This window comes from Glossina fuscipes, unplaced genomic scaffold, assembly GCF_014805625.2.
Source record: "Glossina fuscipes isolate IAEA_lab_2018 unplaced genomic scaffold, Yale_Gfus_2 182, whole genome shotgun sequence".
NCBI classification, from domain to species: Eukaryota; Metazoa; Arthropoda; class Insecta; order Diptera; family Glossinidae; genus Glossina; species Glossina fuscipes.
The window spans coordinates 114,813-134,163 of record NW_023998525.1 but is presented as its reverse complement, the minus strand read 5'-3'; the positions used below and the strand labels follow the sequence as shown (position 1 = coordinate 134,163).

At 36.3% G+C, this 19,351-nt stretch overlaps 1 protein-coding gene across 1 annotated transcript; it reads left to right on the top strand.

Annotated features, from left to right (window-relative positions):
- The first annotated feature begins 351 nt into the window (after positions 1 to 351).
- On the top strand, positions 352 to 9,916 carry LOC119641841. The gene is made up of 6 exons (XM_038040714.1): positions 352 to 538; positions 9,416 to 9,442; positions 9,495 to 9,559; positions 9,626 to 9,689; positions 9,750 to 9,813; positions 9,875 to 9,916. The coding sequence occupies exons 1-6, from the start codon at positions 352 to 354 to the stop codon at positions 9,891 to 9,893; spliced, it is 426 nt and encodes a 141-aa protein (XP_037896642.1). The 3' UTR covers positions 9,894 to 9,916.
- The last annotated feature ends 9,435 nt before the right edge of the window (positions 9,917 to 19,351 follow it).

Below are 19,351 nucleotides of genomic sequence, written 5' to 3'. Positions count from 1 at the left end.
GAATAAACTATTGGATTCCATTGAAGCACAGAACGCTTTCAAATATCGCGCTGCCTTATGGTCTGAGGAAAATCTCACCACAAAAAAATTTCATTCACGCACCACACATGGTGAATGTCCTGTATAGTTCTTAAGCGGCTACGTTACATCATACGATATGGGAAAGGGCTACACCCTTCAGTACATTTCTGATACAAATGACATTACGGTAGAATAGGGTACAATTTGTCTTATCAACCTATTAAAATCTTGCTCTGGGATCGTGTTATTGATTATATCATTATTATTCGTGGCAGCACCGACACACGCAACACTGTAAATCATATATTCCATGTTGTGTCATTGAAAGCCATGCATCTAATGAATACACCGTGTTCAGTTGAAGGCGTTGTAGCGCCCACGAATCATGTAGCCACAATAGAAATGGGAACTAACGTTGTAGGAGGTGTCAGCCGCACACCGAACGCTTTATTGGATGCCAGTCATGTTTATTACGAATGGGAATTTTGGCTACACTTTATCAATTGGGAAGTGGAGAGTAGGCAAGGTCTTGGCAAAATTACATACTCCAATCCAATCCCGTGGTTTTTATAAGACTTGTTGGAACACGAAATATAGCTAATGAAATTTTTCACTGCGTTCATTTGGAATGTCCGTCAGAGCATCCGATTTTTTTATTAATGAAACACGAAAAACAACAAATCCCTGAAGAGAAAGAGTTGTTCAAAAGAAACGATAGCGAAACAGAAGGAAGCAGAGAAAATAGTTCACGACATAGCAACGGCGGACATGATGGCGCTAATGCTATGAAAGAAAATGTATAATTCCAATTTGATATAAATTCATCAGATAAAAATTATAGAGAAAAGCAGCGCATGAATCGTCCATGCAAATTTATGCAGTCACTCCTACTGCGAAATGGGTTCACAAATTGCAGGTCTCAATATTGTTTATATTTTTGTTTTTATTATGATCTAATAAAAGCTAAACATTCATCAACGTTGTTTATGCATAAATAAAATTGGCTGAAATTTTCAACATCGAAATAATACTATACTATATTTAGTATTTTCCCAAAAATATTTTGGTATTTCGCCTCAATCAATGAATCCACTAAGGTTTTTATTAAAAAGAAGAAAAGAGTTAAAGCAAGAGATAGTGAGTATTTTGAGAAACAAAACGGACAGATAATCCTATTCAGAATCACTTTCTGAGGCGATCAGAGCAATAAAGGATGGGTGTACCTCAAATGCTTCTGAGTGTTGCATATATATCCGTTCATTCTTGTATTACAAGCGCTGTAAGATATAATAACAAATATCGCTTTGGGAATTGAAGAAGAGAAGGTGTAAGAAATTTGATGATATTTGTATAGCTAAACGACTATGTAGTTAGGAGGTCTCCGTTATTTTGGTACTCGGCGGGTATAAGTGCATCATTCATGCGCTTGAATCGATGCAAGGAAACTTTTTATTCTTTGTGTAGCTTAGTGTAGACCCGGGGTCTTGTCGTAACCTCCCTCCGCATGAACACAAATCAAAAGTAATCGATCTTTCCACGTTAAAAAAAAATTCTGAATGACTAGACGTATTATTCGTGGCTAAGTTAAGGCGGGGTGATGTATGCTGCTCTGGTTTCTTGTGGCTTCACTTGCTCGGAACATTTATAAAAAAAAAAAAAAAAAAAAAAAAAAAAAAGGGAGAAATTTTCTGTCGCACCTTCGTTTTGGCGAGATATCTTAGTCAAACCAAGAAAATTTAACTATTATACGTAAAAATGATACTCTTTATGTGTGAGTAATTTATTAAATTCTTTTTTTTTTAATTTAATCCCAAATGATACGTTGTATCCAATTGGTATATAATTTAACTCTGTGGATGTATCGTTCTTAGTTCCGCAAACATTGTTCCGAGCGACATAATGCCCGACGAATTGACAGGTAAACTCGGGATGATTATCAAAATGAACCACCTTCATCACAAGTACGGAAATCGCCAGTAGAAGGGATAGCACACGTATGTGTGTGATTGTTAATACCTTTCTCCAACAGATGGCTGAACATTTCACTACATTTACACGCACCCAGTTAGGGCGAAGACTTAGGAACGAAAAGAAAGTGATTTATTATGTTAAAGCGTTCAATAAATCGATAGCACGATAAACTTACGTGCCGTAGAGGAAGCAGTGAGCGGATGTTAAAGCATACTCTTTGCTAATCAAAGTACCAGCACAAAACTGAGCAAACATGTTCCGATCCTTACGGTATATTAATGCTACAAAAGAAAACTCTTTAATTCCCGCTTTTACGCGATCAACTATGAATGATTTATAATGACATCCTTCTCCTAGAAGATTTTGTAGACTTGATACACTGTCGTAGGATCTGCACTCCAAGGAAAGCGCAATAGACTATAAATATATCTCAAAAGTAAAGCAGAAATGTTTCATAAACTGTTTAATAAATGAGAGCGTAGCAAGCAAAACATGTTATGTAAGCGTGAATGTCTTTTGTCACAATTCTAACGTAACATATAGTATATATAGATAGCAGAGAAAAGTAAATGGCCAAGGCCGCCAAGATAATTTTCAAAATAAGATGTAAAGTAAAATCCCAAAGATCTTTTAGTTTTCTGTTATCAACAACAGTGATGGAATCACACTGCTAATTAGCAGCAAGTGAACTGCTTGCTCTTGCATATAATACCTTTAGTCGAAGAAATTCTATTCGATTTTGAATTCTCCTTCAATTCGCTCTTTTCAACTCTCTGCTTCTTCTGACGACAGAAGAGAGAAACAAGTCAAATTAATCGTTCCATAATAAATGTCTAGTTCGTAACCATAGATGGATGAATACAAGGCAAGGATTGTTCTACTCATTAGCATAAAAGATATTTACAAAAGATTTATACACCTCAAGAATATCAATGTAGGAATTAATTACTATACCTCTTACCGTAGGCAAATCAACATATTTCGATTGCGTAAGATTTTGTCATGATTTCCGACAGCATACGTGTGCACCAGGACGATCCAAACTGCAGTAGTATTACTTTTTTTATTATAATTTTAGAGTAATGAAATAAATTCTTAGACTAAAAAAAAGGCGTTGAGCACTAGCAACACAGGCTATCGGCTCTAATTTAAATAAATGGATATTAGATAATGAGCTTAATAGTATTAAAAAAGTAATATATTGAATTGATATTCTGTTCTGAAGAATGTCCAAAGGGTTAATCGTTCCAAATGCAATACTTCTAGCCAAGGAGAAGTTAAGTCAGTCGCAGATAATGTGCTTAATAATGAGAGTTTGTCCACAACTGCAGATTGGAGAGGAAGACTTCTTCAAGATCCAATGGTGAGTTGCAATTGCATGACCAAGGCGAATTCTCAAAAATGTTTGGAACATGATTTTCTCAACATTTGTTGGATATAAAAGTGGAGTTAATTGAGGGTTAATGGAAGGGTAGTGTTGATGATGGTATTGTAAATTTCGTTCTGCAATTTTCTCTCTAACTTTTCTTCCAATGTATCTTTGAAGATCCAACTTTTCCATGACATCATCCATAATTAGAGGAGCAGAAGCAGCATACTTTGCCGCTCGATCAGCCTGCTCATTTCCCAATAAACCAATGTGACTTGGTACCCATAACATTTTAGTTTTTCCCTCGGGGGTGTTGTTATTAAATTCCTTAATTTGTTGATGGTGCTCCATCTCGAAGTCGAAGGATTCCGAATAGCTTGTAATACAGACAAACTGTCGGTAACAATGACGGTTTTGAGTTTGTTTTTATGGGCAAGGTTCGCAGCGTGAAGGATAGCTCTGAAAGTTGAAGTACTTTCGTGAAATATGTGATTGAGAAGAACTCGTCCTGTAGCATCTACCACGGCACAACCAGGAGGCAGACCAGAAGATTTTGAGCCGACTATTTATAAAAGATTCCAACCAGTACTTTCCAATATTTGGGTTTTTTCAGTTATTAGATTCCTGAAGACATAATTTGGAGTATTTTCTTTCTTGTGCATAGACAGCGAAATGTCCAAAGAGCAGTCTTTCAAAATCCATGGAGGTTTAACACCAAAAGAGCGGGAAATTTTTAAGGGAATGTTCAATTCCTTTGCGACGTACAAACAATAGTCAATTGCAGATGGTGACCTTCGAATTTTCTTCGCAATAATAATCTTTCTCACGTCATCACCGAGAATAGATTTGTTTGAATTAAGAAGCTTGGGACTATTTTGGCTTTTAACTTATAAAGTCTATTTTCTAAAGTTGGGAGATCAGTTTCGGTTATAATATTATTTTTGGGCGTCGTCCGAAAAGCATAACAACTTGCTCTGACTGCTTAGTGGTAGACTGGTTTAAGTATGTTGATATTAGATTTGCAGCTATTGCCATAAATTATCAAAGCATAGTCAATCTTGCTTAACACAAGCATTTTGGTAAGATAAGCAATAGTGTTAATATGCGCATGGCTTTTCCAAGTAACGTACTGTATGAAATTCACCCTTGTTAAAATAGAGTTTTTTAACCGCAGACAGTGTGCTTTCCAACGATATTTGTCGGAAAAAGTGAGCCCGAGAATATGCAGTGTCGGCACATTTAGTACTGGTAAGTCATTAATATGCATCAGTAGATTTCCTGCATCGCAAATCTGCTTACGACAAATATGCATTTTTTTAGATTTTTGTATGGAAATTTTAGCCCCCGACGAGTTTGCCTATGCGGAGATCTCTCGTCCAATAAATTCGAGGATGTTGATTGCTTTCGTGCTATCTTTTTCTTTTGTAAAAATGTATACATCGTCTCCGTAGAGGCAATGTTCCACTCTTGGAACACGACAAAGAATTTTGCTAATTTCGTTGAAGGCGATTTGGATAAGCGTGACAGCAAGAGGAGATCCTTGCGGAATGCCATTCATTAGCGGAAAGGAATCAGAGACATGATTGTTGATTCTAACTTTAAACCGCCGATGCGACATGAATGATTTGACGTAGTTGAAGAATTTGGGTCCAACATTCCATGATTTCAAGAGTCTTAAGATAACATGAAGACCAACTCTGTCAAATGCTTTTTCGAAATCAATTGAGAGAATTGTTACGTGATTTCGTTCGGAAATTTCTTTGTTTGTAATATAATCAAAATGTAACAGAGCGTCGATGAACCCTCTACCCCGCTTGAAACCAACTTGTTGCTTTGTTATCAGATTCTTGGACTCAAGAAACCAAGATAATCTAGATGCGATAATCTTTTCCAATACCTTTGAGAGGCAAGATAAAAGAGAGATTGGGCAAGAGTCCGATGCGATGGAGGCATTTTTTGACTTTGGAATTGGAACAACTGTAGCCAGTTCCCACATGTATATGGCCAGTCAAAAATATCGTATTATATAGGTCCAATAATTTCTTTTTACTAGACTTAGACACAGCGCTGATCATTTGGTATGAGATGCGGTCTAGACCAGGTGTCCTCCCCTTCAAATTGGAAAGACAACTTCCAAGTTCCAAGGTGGATATGCAATTTTCCAGGAACATGGCAAATCTATCAATGTTATTTGAAAGAGATATTGGAGTCCTTTTATTTTCGATGAATGCACTGGAGAAGTTGCTGTCAGAGGTGTATTCGCACCACATTTATCCAAAGTAATTAGAAATCTCATCTGCACCAGTTAAAGTTCCATTGGGAGTGCAGATGGCAGAGATTTCGTTCAGATTTGAAGTCACATTGAGGCTGTTGATTTTGCTCCAGACAACTTTCATTGATGTATTTCTTTGAATTCCTTTCGAAAAAAGTTCGAAACTAAGTGCCTTTGATTTTCGTAATTCCTTCCTGAATAGAGCATTGGCCTTTTTGTATAATAACAAATGATCCTGATTAGGACATCTCTTAAATCGGTGCCATAAATCCATTTTATTTTTCCTCAGAAACGAAAGCGTGTTGTTCCACCAAGGAACCCTAGTTCGTTTAAAAGAGGTGTCGGATTGAGGAATAGAAAGATGAGCAGCCGTGCGTATCGCTTTAGACATAATAGCAGCGTCATGGTTGCAGCTCCCGCTAAATGGCTTTGAATTCAAAAATGACTCCACCTGTTTGGAGTAGTTGATCCAATCCGCTTTATCTAGGAGGAGTTTGGCCTGTTTTGGACGATGAAAGTTCAAGATCGCTTATGATGGGAAAGTGATCGCTATTATGCAGATCATCAGAAACAGATCAGGAAACCAGACGAAGAAGTGAGGGAGAGCAACAAGTTAAATCAATATGTGAAAATGTATGATGAGTTGAAAAGTGCGTTGGTTTTCCATCATTTAAAATGCAGAGATTGTTTTGATTTTATAAAAGCACCAACTCCTTGTTTGGAATATGAATTTTGATCAGCATTCGTGAAGTATCCAGTTTATGATTTGGGTGGAATAGGATTAAAAGAGTTTCTACAATGGGTTTCTTGAAGCGATGTAAAGGTTGGATTAAAATCACTTATGAGTGTACGGAGTTCATCAAAATTATTAATAAGTCGCTTAATGTTCCATTGTAGAATTTTAAAAACTTTATTTAATTGTAATGACATGGAAGCAGAGTGGAAGGAGGGTTAGGTTGCCATGTCAGCGTCTCCGTCGAGAAGGTCGCTATAGGAATTTTTCGTTAGTGATTTATTCTTACCAGTAGAATAATCTGTACTTAGGTGGTTTGGTACATTTGAATCGCAACGAGTGGGCGCACGTGAATAATTTGAAGTTAAAGGTTGATTAATGGATGAAAGAATGGATTCATTACCACTTGTAATTTGTTGAGAGCTGGAGATACTACAGAATTTAGTATATTAGATTTTAGCATATATGTTGTTGTTTTAATTTTTCCAATATTTGGTGTTGCTTGTATAAAACGTGGGCATTATTTGTCTAACGCAGAGTGTTGATCGTTGCAATTTAAGCAGAAGCTACACGTACAGTGTTCAGGATGTGGAGGAAGACCACAGTTAGCCCGGGTTGGAGGACTGATGCATCTTTTTGCCGTATGGCCCAGGCGTTGGCAGGTTTTACACCTCATGGGATTTGGAATGTAGAGTTCTACTTTACATTTGTACCAAGCTACATCAACCGTTGCCGGTAGCCGATAGCGGTCAAAAGACTAAATAAGGTCTTCCTGTAGGAGAGCGGGTTTTTCCATCGTCATTCAATTTGGTGAATTTATAGACTTCAGTCTTCCCTTGACTGCCCATTTCGCGTACAATGTCATCTTCCGGCACATGCTTTAAGCATGGGGCATAAACTACGCATTTAACCGAGTTCAGTTTGTCATGCAGTTTAGCAGATATAGCGCCCAAAGTGGCTCATTAGCCATTATTTAGACTTTATGAACTTTTCGGTTGCGCTCGGTTTCCCAGCCAGGACAAGTAAATTTCCATCGCGTAAAATCGATATAGAGTCTATATGCGTTGTAATGCAATCTAGTGCTTTTTTAATAGCGAAAGGACTGAATTACGAAATTGTTATGGAGGGATCAGTTGGAGGAATCACAACATATTTTTTGTCGATAGGAACGATGCTACTGGTTGGCAACACCGGAAAGTCGGAATTTTTAATTTTTTTTCTTTGGGGGGATACGTCTGCTAATAGATGAAATCTATTCGAGTTTTTATCCGGCGGCCCCGGGGCCATTATGCCTTATGGTTGTCTATTATTTACTTATTTATGAAATAACCACGCACTTGAAAAGGTTTGGGAAACTACTGAGGATAATGTCAAATGTTTTCAACTTTTTTTGGATGTAATGGAAACATGGTATCCGCGATGATGAGTTTTTGCAATAAACAAACAAAAAGTTCAATATATTTTAATAAATTTGAACACTTTTAAAATCGTATAAAGCAATAAAGAAGAAATTGCAAAATTTTTTTGCACAAAGAGAAAGATATGACCACAGCGCTTGTACAGAGTTGCGGGGTGCTGAACTGATTGTTTAAAATGGTTGTATTTATCGTTTCTCTTATGTTTAGTTAACACTAGATTGCCCAAAGAAGTCATTTTGACTGCTTTTTAATTTGAATTAGAATACAATAATATATGTTATGATACAATTTTTTAAGATTTTGTGCCTTTGTATACCTGATATTATTGCGTTTATTACTGATCCTATTTACATCCCCCCCCTCTTTATTGCTTGCTGATGTGTGTGTACTACCGTCCAGCATTTTGACTGCTTACTATTCAGTCTTTCTGGTGTTAAGTTAAGCTTCTAATTTTGCACGTCTTATCTCTTAAACAATTTAAACAACTTTAAGTTTGAGCTGGGGGAGTGATTAATTATTTTTAAACTCAACAAAATTTCCCTGTAATCCGATCAGCTAGACCTATCGATGGTTTATCTTTTGCCAACGTGTACTGCGACATTACTAATCCGGTAAAAACTGAAAGGAATTGTTTATATTTCATATCTAGCATATCGCTTGGGCTTCGTCATCGCAAAAGTTGTTTAATAAACAATCCTATTAATCTTGCCGAATTGGACCACGTAAGAATATTTTTTAAATTCCACGTCATAAAAAGATCTTAATAAGTTAGCCTTTACGTGGCAAACGTTTCCAATTTTTGATACTTTACAAGAAGAGTTGGTCGATATCTATTTACGCCTATTTTTTCCGTTAGCCATATTTCATGAAAAGTGAACCCTTCTAGGGCGGAAAAGTATACCCTACACTACTTGCGGAACAAGGTATATTGAGCTTCTGCAGACGTATGTAACATTCAGAAGGGCTTAAAATAGCCGAAAAAATATGTGTAACATTGGAAACCCTGCAACTTAGAAAATTTTTTGACAAAAGTCGTTGAGAGATATTACTTCGACATTCTAAATTGGTATGAAAAATTTGAAAGTAACAATGTTATCAAAATAAGGCTTTATATGGGGTGTAGTCGAAAAAGTGGACCGATCCAAACCATTTTCAATAGCGTTCGTGCTTGGCTCAGAACACGTCAATGTACCAAATTTTATCGAAAATTTCGACCTGTAGGTTGAGGACACGAACACAGACGGTTCGATCGATATAAAAAAAGGCGAGCCCATCTTAAGTCCTTCTGGCGGCACCAGAAGTGGTGTAAGGTATAAAAAGAAGATTTTATGCGCGCATACCATAAATAACTAGTCTTAAATGTTTACAAGTGTTTAAGACTGTTTAATAAGGTTTTATATGGTTTCTACGTTGAATTCTGCTATTTTTTCAAACTGTTTACAAGTGTTTAAGACTGTTAAATAAGGTTTTATATGGTTTCTATGTTGCTGAAAACCAAAAACTGCAGGGAGTCTATTGACAAGAACGTGTCTAGATACTAAGGTAATTCAAATTTAACACGAAAATGTTGATACATTATTAACTTATATTCAAATTTTTCTTTGCAGATTAAAATCGTCACACTTTGGAAGATGGATATCGTGCCTCAAAAGAACAAAGTAAAAGTAATTCAAATTTAACACATATTTATTCTATAATCTTTCATTATAGATAAAGAAGGAACGTCGCGCCGTCGCCCATCTTTCATAAGCCATCAAGGTTCACTATATGTCAAGGTAAGTTGTATTTATCTTTAGTTACGATTGTGTAAAATAAATTCATTTCTTTTTATTTCATTTTAGATTAAAAAACCAGTGCAGGTTCACTATTGCTTCAGTACAATGAAAGACTGCCATAGGCCAAACGGTAAGTTCGCGATCAACTTTATATATAAGATTTAGTAATTACATTATTTTTCTTTTGCAGATCAAGATGTTAATAACAGCCGCACAGCAGCTATGCTTTTTACGGGTTTATGTATTATGTACCTGTATGTATGTATAAATGAAAATTTTATTTATTTATCGTTATTATTGTAAATATTATTATAGTTTTAATTTAAGTTTATAATAGTGTAGGCCTATAGGGGAGTCAACCATTTAAAATAATTGGCAACGCGCCCACACGGTACCTCTAAGGTGGTGTGGAAAACCGTGAGATTTAAGGTTTGGTGTTTATCGAATATAAACTCTTCCATAAGAAACCGGTCCTTTAGACAATATATCTTCTGCTAAATTTAGTTAACGCAGTATAGGACTAGCTCCTCCTCCCGGTTCAAGTAAGGGATTCTTGGATGCTTCTATTTGGTTTGAATACATCTCATTTAAGTCTGATGGCAATTAAATTGTAGTTAACGCTAGAAGACATACTATATGCTTGATACATGTTAACTTCAGGTACAGCCGTACATTCCTCTTCTCCCAATAAACGTTGAATTCATCCGTCCATCCATACTGATATATATCGTCCGTCATATTGAGCCAATCCAACTCCTCCACCGATCTCGAAGCTTTTTAAAAAACTTTGCGTGTTTATTGTAAATAAAAAAGTAAACACTGGAATTTCTCGGAGAGAACAACTGATGGAAAAACTAAACAAAAAGAAGAAATCTTCGTTTTTACGTTAATTAAGCAATCCCTTTATTGAAAGTATACAATTCCGTCACCGCCATTAAACACCTCAATGGTCTAATTATTGTTGTTATTTTCTGTGCTACAAAGCTTTATTGTGAAAATACAAAAAGAGAGACATACAAATATAAACCCGGAATGCATCCACATGTTCATGATAGCCGACGAGGAACCTCGTACAAATTTGCTGTCCAACGTTCTAGAGGTGAATAATTGTTGTAAATGCGGCAGTACTGGAACCATATATAAATGAAGATCAAAGTGAAAAATTTACCCTGAATCCGTAGTATTATTGAACATGTTACATTATGCTCACAGTCAAGGCATTTTTAAACGCTTATGTTATTCTGCCATAGTCTTATACATAGACGAGCTTGCTTTGATCCCTGGTGAAGCTATGGAACTTGACGGCACCGATATTTTTTGAAGACGATGCAATTGTTTCTGTCTAGTTATAAGCAATTTCAAAGCTACATAATGATTTTTTTTAAAAATGAAGAGGATGTCGCAAAATCAATATGCCAATGAAATCAATGTTAAATATTTGAAACGAGATGTGACTGCAGAGCAAAAATTTGTCGAGTGTATTAGTCAAATATAAAATTTAACTTCGCGTCAAGACTTTATTAAATATCAGCGGAGTAAATATTAATTTAATTTAGCAAGAGCAGCTAAGCATTTCAATTGTCAGTTTACCTTTAAGGCTGATGTGAACAGAACTTTGGCTTCAGATCTATTGACGGCTATTTGCTTGGGAAGAGAGCAGCCCAATTTAACAGACGATCATTTGAACGATGGAATCAAGCTTGTACGTCCACTTCGAAATCTAAGCAAATTGGAAAAAGATCTTTACTTAAAAGCTCGTTCGCTAAAATCGTTACAAAGCCGATATTATGGCGAGAACAAAGGAACAAATGGAAGTTTGCAAAATCTTACCAAATCTTTTATTCACAACTTGCAAACCAGCTTCTAATCTACATTTTCGCGAGGCGTCATATGCAAGGTAAACTTTGTAAACATAATCGAGTTTCTGATTGACTATAAACTTAAATAATTTTCCCATTGTATGTCGCTTGCAACGTTCGTAGTTTGGCGAAAATAAGGCAAATAAGGAGATTCGAGAATTCATGCAGGAAGTTAAGCAAACTTTAGATGGTGTAGATTGCTCGAAAATACCGTTTGAAAGAGGCTTTCGAGTACTGTAAAGGCGAAGAGGACATATAAGCAAAAAAAATGTTATTTATCACATTTTTCATAAGATTTTTTATTTTAAATTGTCAAGTAGCGGCAGTACACCATCTCAGCAATTAGTTGATGCTGATCTTAAAGACAAACCAATTGAAACGACTAAACGATTGGCTAGTGATGCCGACCGAGGCGACAGACGAAGTAATTGCACAAGAATCGCTTGCGAAATCATTAAAAACGTGCGAGCGTGCGTCTCTGTGCCAATCTGCCAGTGTCCGGAGACCAATCCCCACTCAGCTGTAGTTTTATGGAAGCAGGAAATAAGAATTTAGGCGACCTTGAGCCAAGTTTAGGTATGAACAGCATATTCGCAATTGCATTTGCCTTCGACGGCAACAATTTTGGAACAAAGAAACAGTTTTAAGAAACATGGAATGTGTATTAGTCAAAACAATCTATTATTATTATTATTACTTTAGCCAGAGATTAAATTCTAAGACCTAATACTTAAAGCACTAGAGTTTAAGACTATCGGCTTTATTGAAAACTCCACAAAAAATCTATTAAACTTGAATCAAATGTAAATTTACACCAAAAAAGCTTGCACCAAATCTAAATTTACACGAAAAAACATGTATTGTATTATTGTATTATGGATTTGAGTATGCAGTGTATACCGTGCTCACACTGAGAGCAGTAAACTAACTAAAGTACGTAGAAGATTTGATCACCACTAAACCTACTGCGTTGTGTAATCTAGTCAAATGATAATTTTTAGAAAAGAACAATCACTTAATCCCCTTGTCAGATTCATTGTCTAAGATTCAGTCCCTTCTCTAACGTCCCCATATAACGTGCTCTAACATTTTCGTCAATGCTTAGCTGTGTACCTGTATTTTTACTTATTGATTATACGCACACATGCTCACAAGGTTTGCAACCATGATTTGTAATACAGTAAAAGCTCCTTATTTGCGCTTTCTTTATTCGCGGTTTCGCTATTCACGGATTAAAACAATGCGACGCGATTCCCATATTCGCGGCTATAAATTTCTTTATTCGCGGATTTTTTGTGACTTGTTCCGGAATCATTTTGTTTTTGAAGTTAAAACTTATTTAAAAAAAAGAGAATTTAGACTTTAAAGCACTTCTAGTTTTGGACAATGGCCCAGGTCCTCGCGAACTTGAAACTATGCATCCAAACATAAAAGTGACATTTTTACCTTCCAACACGACGGCTTTGCAGGAAGAAATTTGACGTAGCAAAATGCATCGTAAACATAAAAGACTCATTGGAAGAACTGAAGCCACACACATTGAAGTCATGCTGGAAAAAAATGTGGTCTGCTCTGACTGCAGAAAATGACGAAGAATCTGTGCAAGTTCAAGCTTTGACTGCAAACATAGCCGAAATCGCGAATGGAATACGATGAGTTGGGTTCGAATAGATAGAATCAAGTGACATTCAGGAATTGCTTGAATCGCAAGATGAAGATTTGACTGCAATCGACTTGGAGGAAATGTTAAATTCCCCGCTCATTGAAGAAGAGGCTTCAACAAGCACTGAAAACGTGACATTTAATTTGAAAAGTCTTAGTGAAGGTTTAAGAATGGCAAAGGGACTTAACGATTTCTTTATAAACATTGATCCGTCTATGGAACGAAGTCTTATTTTTAAGACGCAAATTGCTAATGCGACTGCTGCGTATCAGTCTGAATTGAATGAGCGTTTACAAACTAGCAAGCAAGAGAAACTTACAAAATTCTTCAAACCATTGCCTAAGCCTTAAGATAATTAATCAAAATGTTCGAAAAATTCAATTAAATTAATTTTTTTATATATTTGATTTTTTTTAATTTTGTCACTTAGGAACGTATCTCCTACAATCCCATATAAATTACCATTCCGTATTTACGGTTTCTGTATTCGCGGCATTTTTATGGAACGTATAACCCGCGAATAAGGAGTTTTTACTGTATTCGCTACCCATTCTTCTCTACTTTACTTATTGGCCAGTAAATTAGGTGTATCAGCCTACACTTTTGTTGTCCAGTAAATTAGGTGTATCAACCTACACGTTGTCACGGTACTAGCCCCCTTGTTGAAGGTAGAGCGTATTTCTTAACGGGGTTTGGCTCTCTGAGCCTCATGACAAAGAATACAAAAAAAAGGAATAGTCTCGTCAGTAATCTATCGTACGTCTGTCTACCGTGAGTCCGTCTGTAACCGTCTGACGTCCTCCCTACGGTGCCATCACATGCACACTCCCTTATCTGACCTCAGCCACAGCGGTGGCAGGCTAAACTCAGCCACACATCGGGGCTCCTCCGCAAATAGGGGCAAGAAAAAGGAAAAAAAAAGGAAATAAATGAATGAAACTACCTGACCGTGAATCTGATCGTTGCTAGGGTCTGTGGTGGTGGCTGCTTAGATCTTCTGGTTCCTTCTTCTTACGCTCTCGCTCTCTTATTCACCCCTTTTCCTCTTCCTCTTTACCTTGTTAGGTTGCCTTTTGGCGTAATTTAAAGCGTTTGTTCAATGAATTTTTATTGTTATCGTTGTTATTGCCGTTTGTGTTCGTTTTTGGTCTAATTATTTAATCTTTTTTTTTTTTACTTTAAGAAAGAGATAACTCCATTTGGTGAGATATAATTTCCAATTTATTTACATCAAATTTCCGTTTTTTTTTGGTATTGTAAACCACTTCTTGTAAATTAACTCATACATTAATGTTGATGTTTCTTTGCAATAATTCTCTTTCCTCTTAACTATTTTTACATTAACAATTTTTCTTTGTAAACCACTTTTTGTAAATTAACTCATACATTAATGTTGACGTTTCTTTGCAATAATTCTCTTTCTTTTTAAATATTTCAATATTAACAATTTTCTCCTTAATGCATATTATTTCGCAAAAGCTACTGTAATGAGAAGCTCACGTATATTTTATACAAAATTTCCATAATTTTATGTTATTTACATAGATATGCCTTAGGCTTGTTTATTTTATTTCTTTCTTTTCTATTTTGGTACGCATACCGTCACTGACATTTAAAATTAATATATTCATGCACGAATGCTATGCGCTTTGCTTAGTGCATTCTGCCAACACACTCAACTCTTCACTTCGTTATTCTTGAAGGCAGTTTTATCGTATAAGAATTAATAAAACACAATACTCTGGCTTAGCACTGATTCTCTTATTTGTTTGCTTCATGACGTTTCTGGACTTTTGAGTTTTAAATATCAACGCCCTATTGCCATTGAACAAAACCTGCACAGATGCACTTAAATTTGACAGCGAGACAAAGAGAAATGGTAAATTTATCTACTTGTACTTTAGTTTCTCTTTCACGATTTGCCTTAGTTAAGAGACATTTTTCAATCACTGTTCCTTTATTCCTCTTTATTTCTTTCTTGTTCGATCTATGGGCAAGATGGCTATCGTAGAAGTTTTCTTTTATATTCTTTTTTCTTTGTTTTTTTTTTTTTTCTTACTGCTTTAACTGCGGGCCATGTAATAACATTTGTGCTGCTTGTATATATACATACAAATTCCAGCTTCATTTATTTGGCTTTAAGATTAGCAATTAGATTTGGCAATTATTATTCTAGCTTTATGGCACCAGTCATATGCAAATATATCATTTTTGAAACACCGCCATATAATTGTTCGTTAGTAGTCGAATTTTATTATATATATTTCATTTAATGTTTTTCCTTTTGTCTATTGTCTAAATTTCACGTTGCTTTGATTTTTGTTTTTTTCTTTTCTCGTAAAATTTTTTTTTTTTTTAATTTTTGTTCTTGATAGGTGTTTCAGCAATTCATTTAGGACAAGCAAAACCACTCTTACTGTTCAAAATGACAATCCAATCCGTTTTTATAACAGCTCGAAAACTCGTCTGAACCTCAGCAGAGGCCAGACAATTCTCCTCTCTATCTTAGAAACAAAAAACAGACACACTACTCATCCCTGCTCAATTCTTCTCTTCTTCTTTCTGTTGCTTTCTATAGCGGCTTGCTGCTACTCTCGCAAAAGCAAGCAAAATCCCGCAAGATCATGCGATTTTGCTTGTTCTTGTAAAAGCAAACAAAAAAGAAAAAAAATGCCGCAAAATCACATGATTTTGCCTATCTTAATGAAAGGGAAAAGAAGAAAAGAACAAAACAATTATATCCCGCAAGATCATGCGATTTATAAACGGTACCACAAAATCACACGATTTTGCCTAACGGCATGTCGTTATTGCGATACTTGCGGTTGACACGGACCGACAGACACCCTACCCAAGGTTTGTTCGCGGCCGTTACAGCTCGGACCTGTCGATATCGCTAGCGATATGGAATGTGTACGTCAAATAGTACGCGGACAGACCGACTATATTCCCCTCGACCGACTATTACGGACCAACGTGTGGCATCGACCCACGCCCTGAGTTTAAGAGTCTCACCCTCTACCGACTGAGTTAGCCGGGCAAATTCGGTGTCCCCACAGGGGATCTCAGACGGAAAAAATATCTTTGGCGTGATACACTCCCAGTTTCCGTCCTGTCTCGGTACTGAGCTCATACAGGGAGCTCCCTATCGCCTTAGTGATTACGCATCTAACGTTGCTTGGTGCTAGTTTTGCATTGTACCCTTCCGCCATGCTGCTAAACCTAAAGTTCTTTCTGCCTACCCAACCTGCCCTACTTTAAACTGGACTGGCTTGCTTCGCATGTCGTAGGCTCGTCGGTTTCTTTCTTATGCCTGCGTCAGTCTTTTGGTGATGACTTCCCTTATGAGCCCTAGCTTTTCAGGTATGAAACTGATATTGGCATCACTGCCTCGGACTCCCTCTAATTTCCGCGCTACCTTGTATGAGTACCCGTGCTGCATCATGTTCAACACGAATAGTCCATAGAAGGGTGTCATACCTATGGCACTATGCAGTGCGCTACGTATCGAAAAGGCGACGTTGGTAAGCTGAATGTCCCACGTCTTTTGGTCTTCTGCGACATACGATCGTATTATCTGTAGCACGGACCTATTGACTCGTTCAGCGTTTGCTTGTGGCGCGTAGAAGGCTGTTCTGATGTGTTGCACGTCATATTTCAGCAGGAATTCTTGAAAAGCTCCTGAAACGAACTGTTTGCCATTGTCTGAATGTACCATTTCTGGCACTCCAAATACGTGGAACACGTCTTGCTCCAAGTATCTGATCACTCCCACGGCACTAGCTTTCTTCATCGGCTTTAGAAGCACGAACTTGGAAAAGTGATCCAGGCAGACGAATATGCAGGTGTTACCGTCTTTTGTTCTCGGATGCGGACCCATGAAATCGATGTAGATACGCTGAAACGGTCTCTCCGTGACTTGTTGCCTACCCATCGGGGGCCTTTGAGTTCTACCAGCCTTGCTGCAACAGCACACCTCACAGCTCCTCACCAGGTCTTTCACTTCGATTGCCATGTCGGGCCAGTAATATCTTTCACTTAGACGCTGCAAGGTCTTGTGTGTCCCTCCATGCCCTATTTTTTGCCTATCTTAATGAAAGGGAAAAGAAGAAAAGAACAAAACAATTATATCCCGCAAGATCATGCGTTTTATAAACGGTACCACAAAATCACACGATTTTGCCTAACGGCATGCTGTTATTGCGATACTTGCGGTTGACACGGACCGACAGACACCCTACCCAAGGTTTGTTCGCGGCCATTACAACGTTTATAGAATAATCAAGTGTTATGGTATAAGATGTTAAATTAATAAATAATAATGTATAATATCTAGATTTATAGTTTGTACATAAGTGCCTATTAAGTGGCGATATCGGTGATATTGCAGTGTTTATGACATTGTCACCCACGATTTTTCATTAAATCCCCTCGAATGAGATGAGACCAAAAAAGCTATCAAATAAGAAGAAATTCATTACACCTGAAAACTCATCAACAAGTAAGCTAAATCTCTCTACGCAACTACAATTCATATATATACTTATATCTTTTTTTGGGAAAAGTTTTTTATTTCCTTCAATACACTGGCAGAGAACCAAAAATTAATTTTTCCGTTTCGAGAAGAGGCGATCAACTGCTACGACTGGATGGTTTGAAATATTTTCGTAATAACGGAAGCCGTTCAAATTTATTTTAGCGTTATCACTAGTACTACCGGCGCATACGTTGCCCCGTGCTTATATGTAAGAACAAATACGACGTGAACGAATTCAGGCAAATATACCAACATTATTATAAAAAGTCACGTCATGTAAAAAGCAACCGCAATAAAAGCAGTAAAGCAATATCGACCACAGGATACTGAAAAATTAAATAAAACCGCAACAACCATAATAACCGAGGAGAACCATGTGATAATAATGGAAGAAGAAGAAAACATTGCAGTGGTCGAGGAGGGGCATGAGGGGGAAGAGGAGGAGAAAGCGAAAAACGATCGAGAGTAATTAATGACTAAAAACTTTGTACATAGGAAGAATTTGTAAAATTTAAATAATAGTGGGGTTAAGGAGTTACAAGAAAGAGATAAAATTATTAAATTTGCGTAAAAAATGATTAGTTTGTATTTACAAGATAACTTACATAAAATAAAAAAGCTTTCATTTTTCGTAATTGGTTCATTTAAAATCATATAAAAAAAGAAAATGGAAGAACAACCTTTTTCATTTCTTATAATTTTGTTATTTATTTTACTAATTTATTTCTATTTCCTTCGCCTTTTCTTGTGTCTTTATTTTTCTTTTCCCACCGTTTAGTGTCATCCGATGATATGGTGAATAACCCTGAGGATGTTTTGGTCTTCTTTACGCAGGCACTACTTGGCAGACCTGCGATTATGGCCAATGGAGTGCGCTTTCTAATAATGAGCGAAAACAAAAAAAAAATCTTATGCCGTTGTTCATTAACGGCTGCGAAGAAAATTAAATGTCCAGCATGCATAACAATGTTGAAAGATTTAGATGGTTTTCCAACCTTTTTTCATCGTTTGCTTTCTTCTCCCGCCCATCGTTGCAACGTTATCGAAAGCTGTACAACAATTTCAAAAATTTTGTTAAATAAAAATTAAAAAAAAAGCAAGAAATAAAATAAATAAATAAAATTTATGAAAAAAATGAATGTTGCATATTGATTCATGAATATTTATTCATACAAAACACAGCAAATTTGAACTTTTGCGGTACGAACAAAACCTGCACTTAACATTTATTAGAAATATACAGCTGCTTGAGGTACGAATAAAACCTGCGCCAAATATTTACTCTTACACAAAACAACAAATTTGAAAGGTTGATTGTTGTGATCGAACGACTGTTTTATTCGAACCTTTAAATAAGCAAACAAAAGTAAATATTTAATTCAAAAATCAATTGACTTGGCTTTGCTTAAATGATTTTCAATATTTCTTTTTTTTCTGAATTACTTATAATTCAACAAAAGTTCTTAGTTTCTGTTAGTCTTAACGCCAAACCGTAATTTTTTTTATTATATATAAAAGCTTCTTCCTTTTTTGAGTATTACGAAAAAATGACATTCACTTTTAAAATAATGCCATTATAGTTTATATATATTTAGAATCTGTTTAAAACCACCTACGATTGCGGTTCCACGGCGTAGCGGTTATCATGTCTGCCTTACACGCAGAAGGTCTTCAGTTCGATCCAACGTATTTTTGAAACTAGAAAAGTGAATATTTTTGCAATTATCGAACTT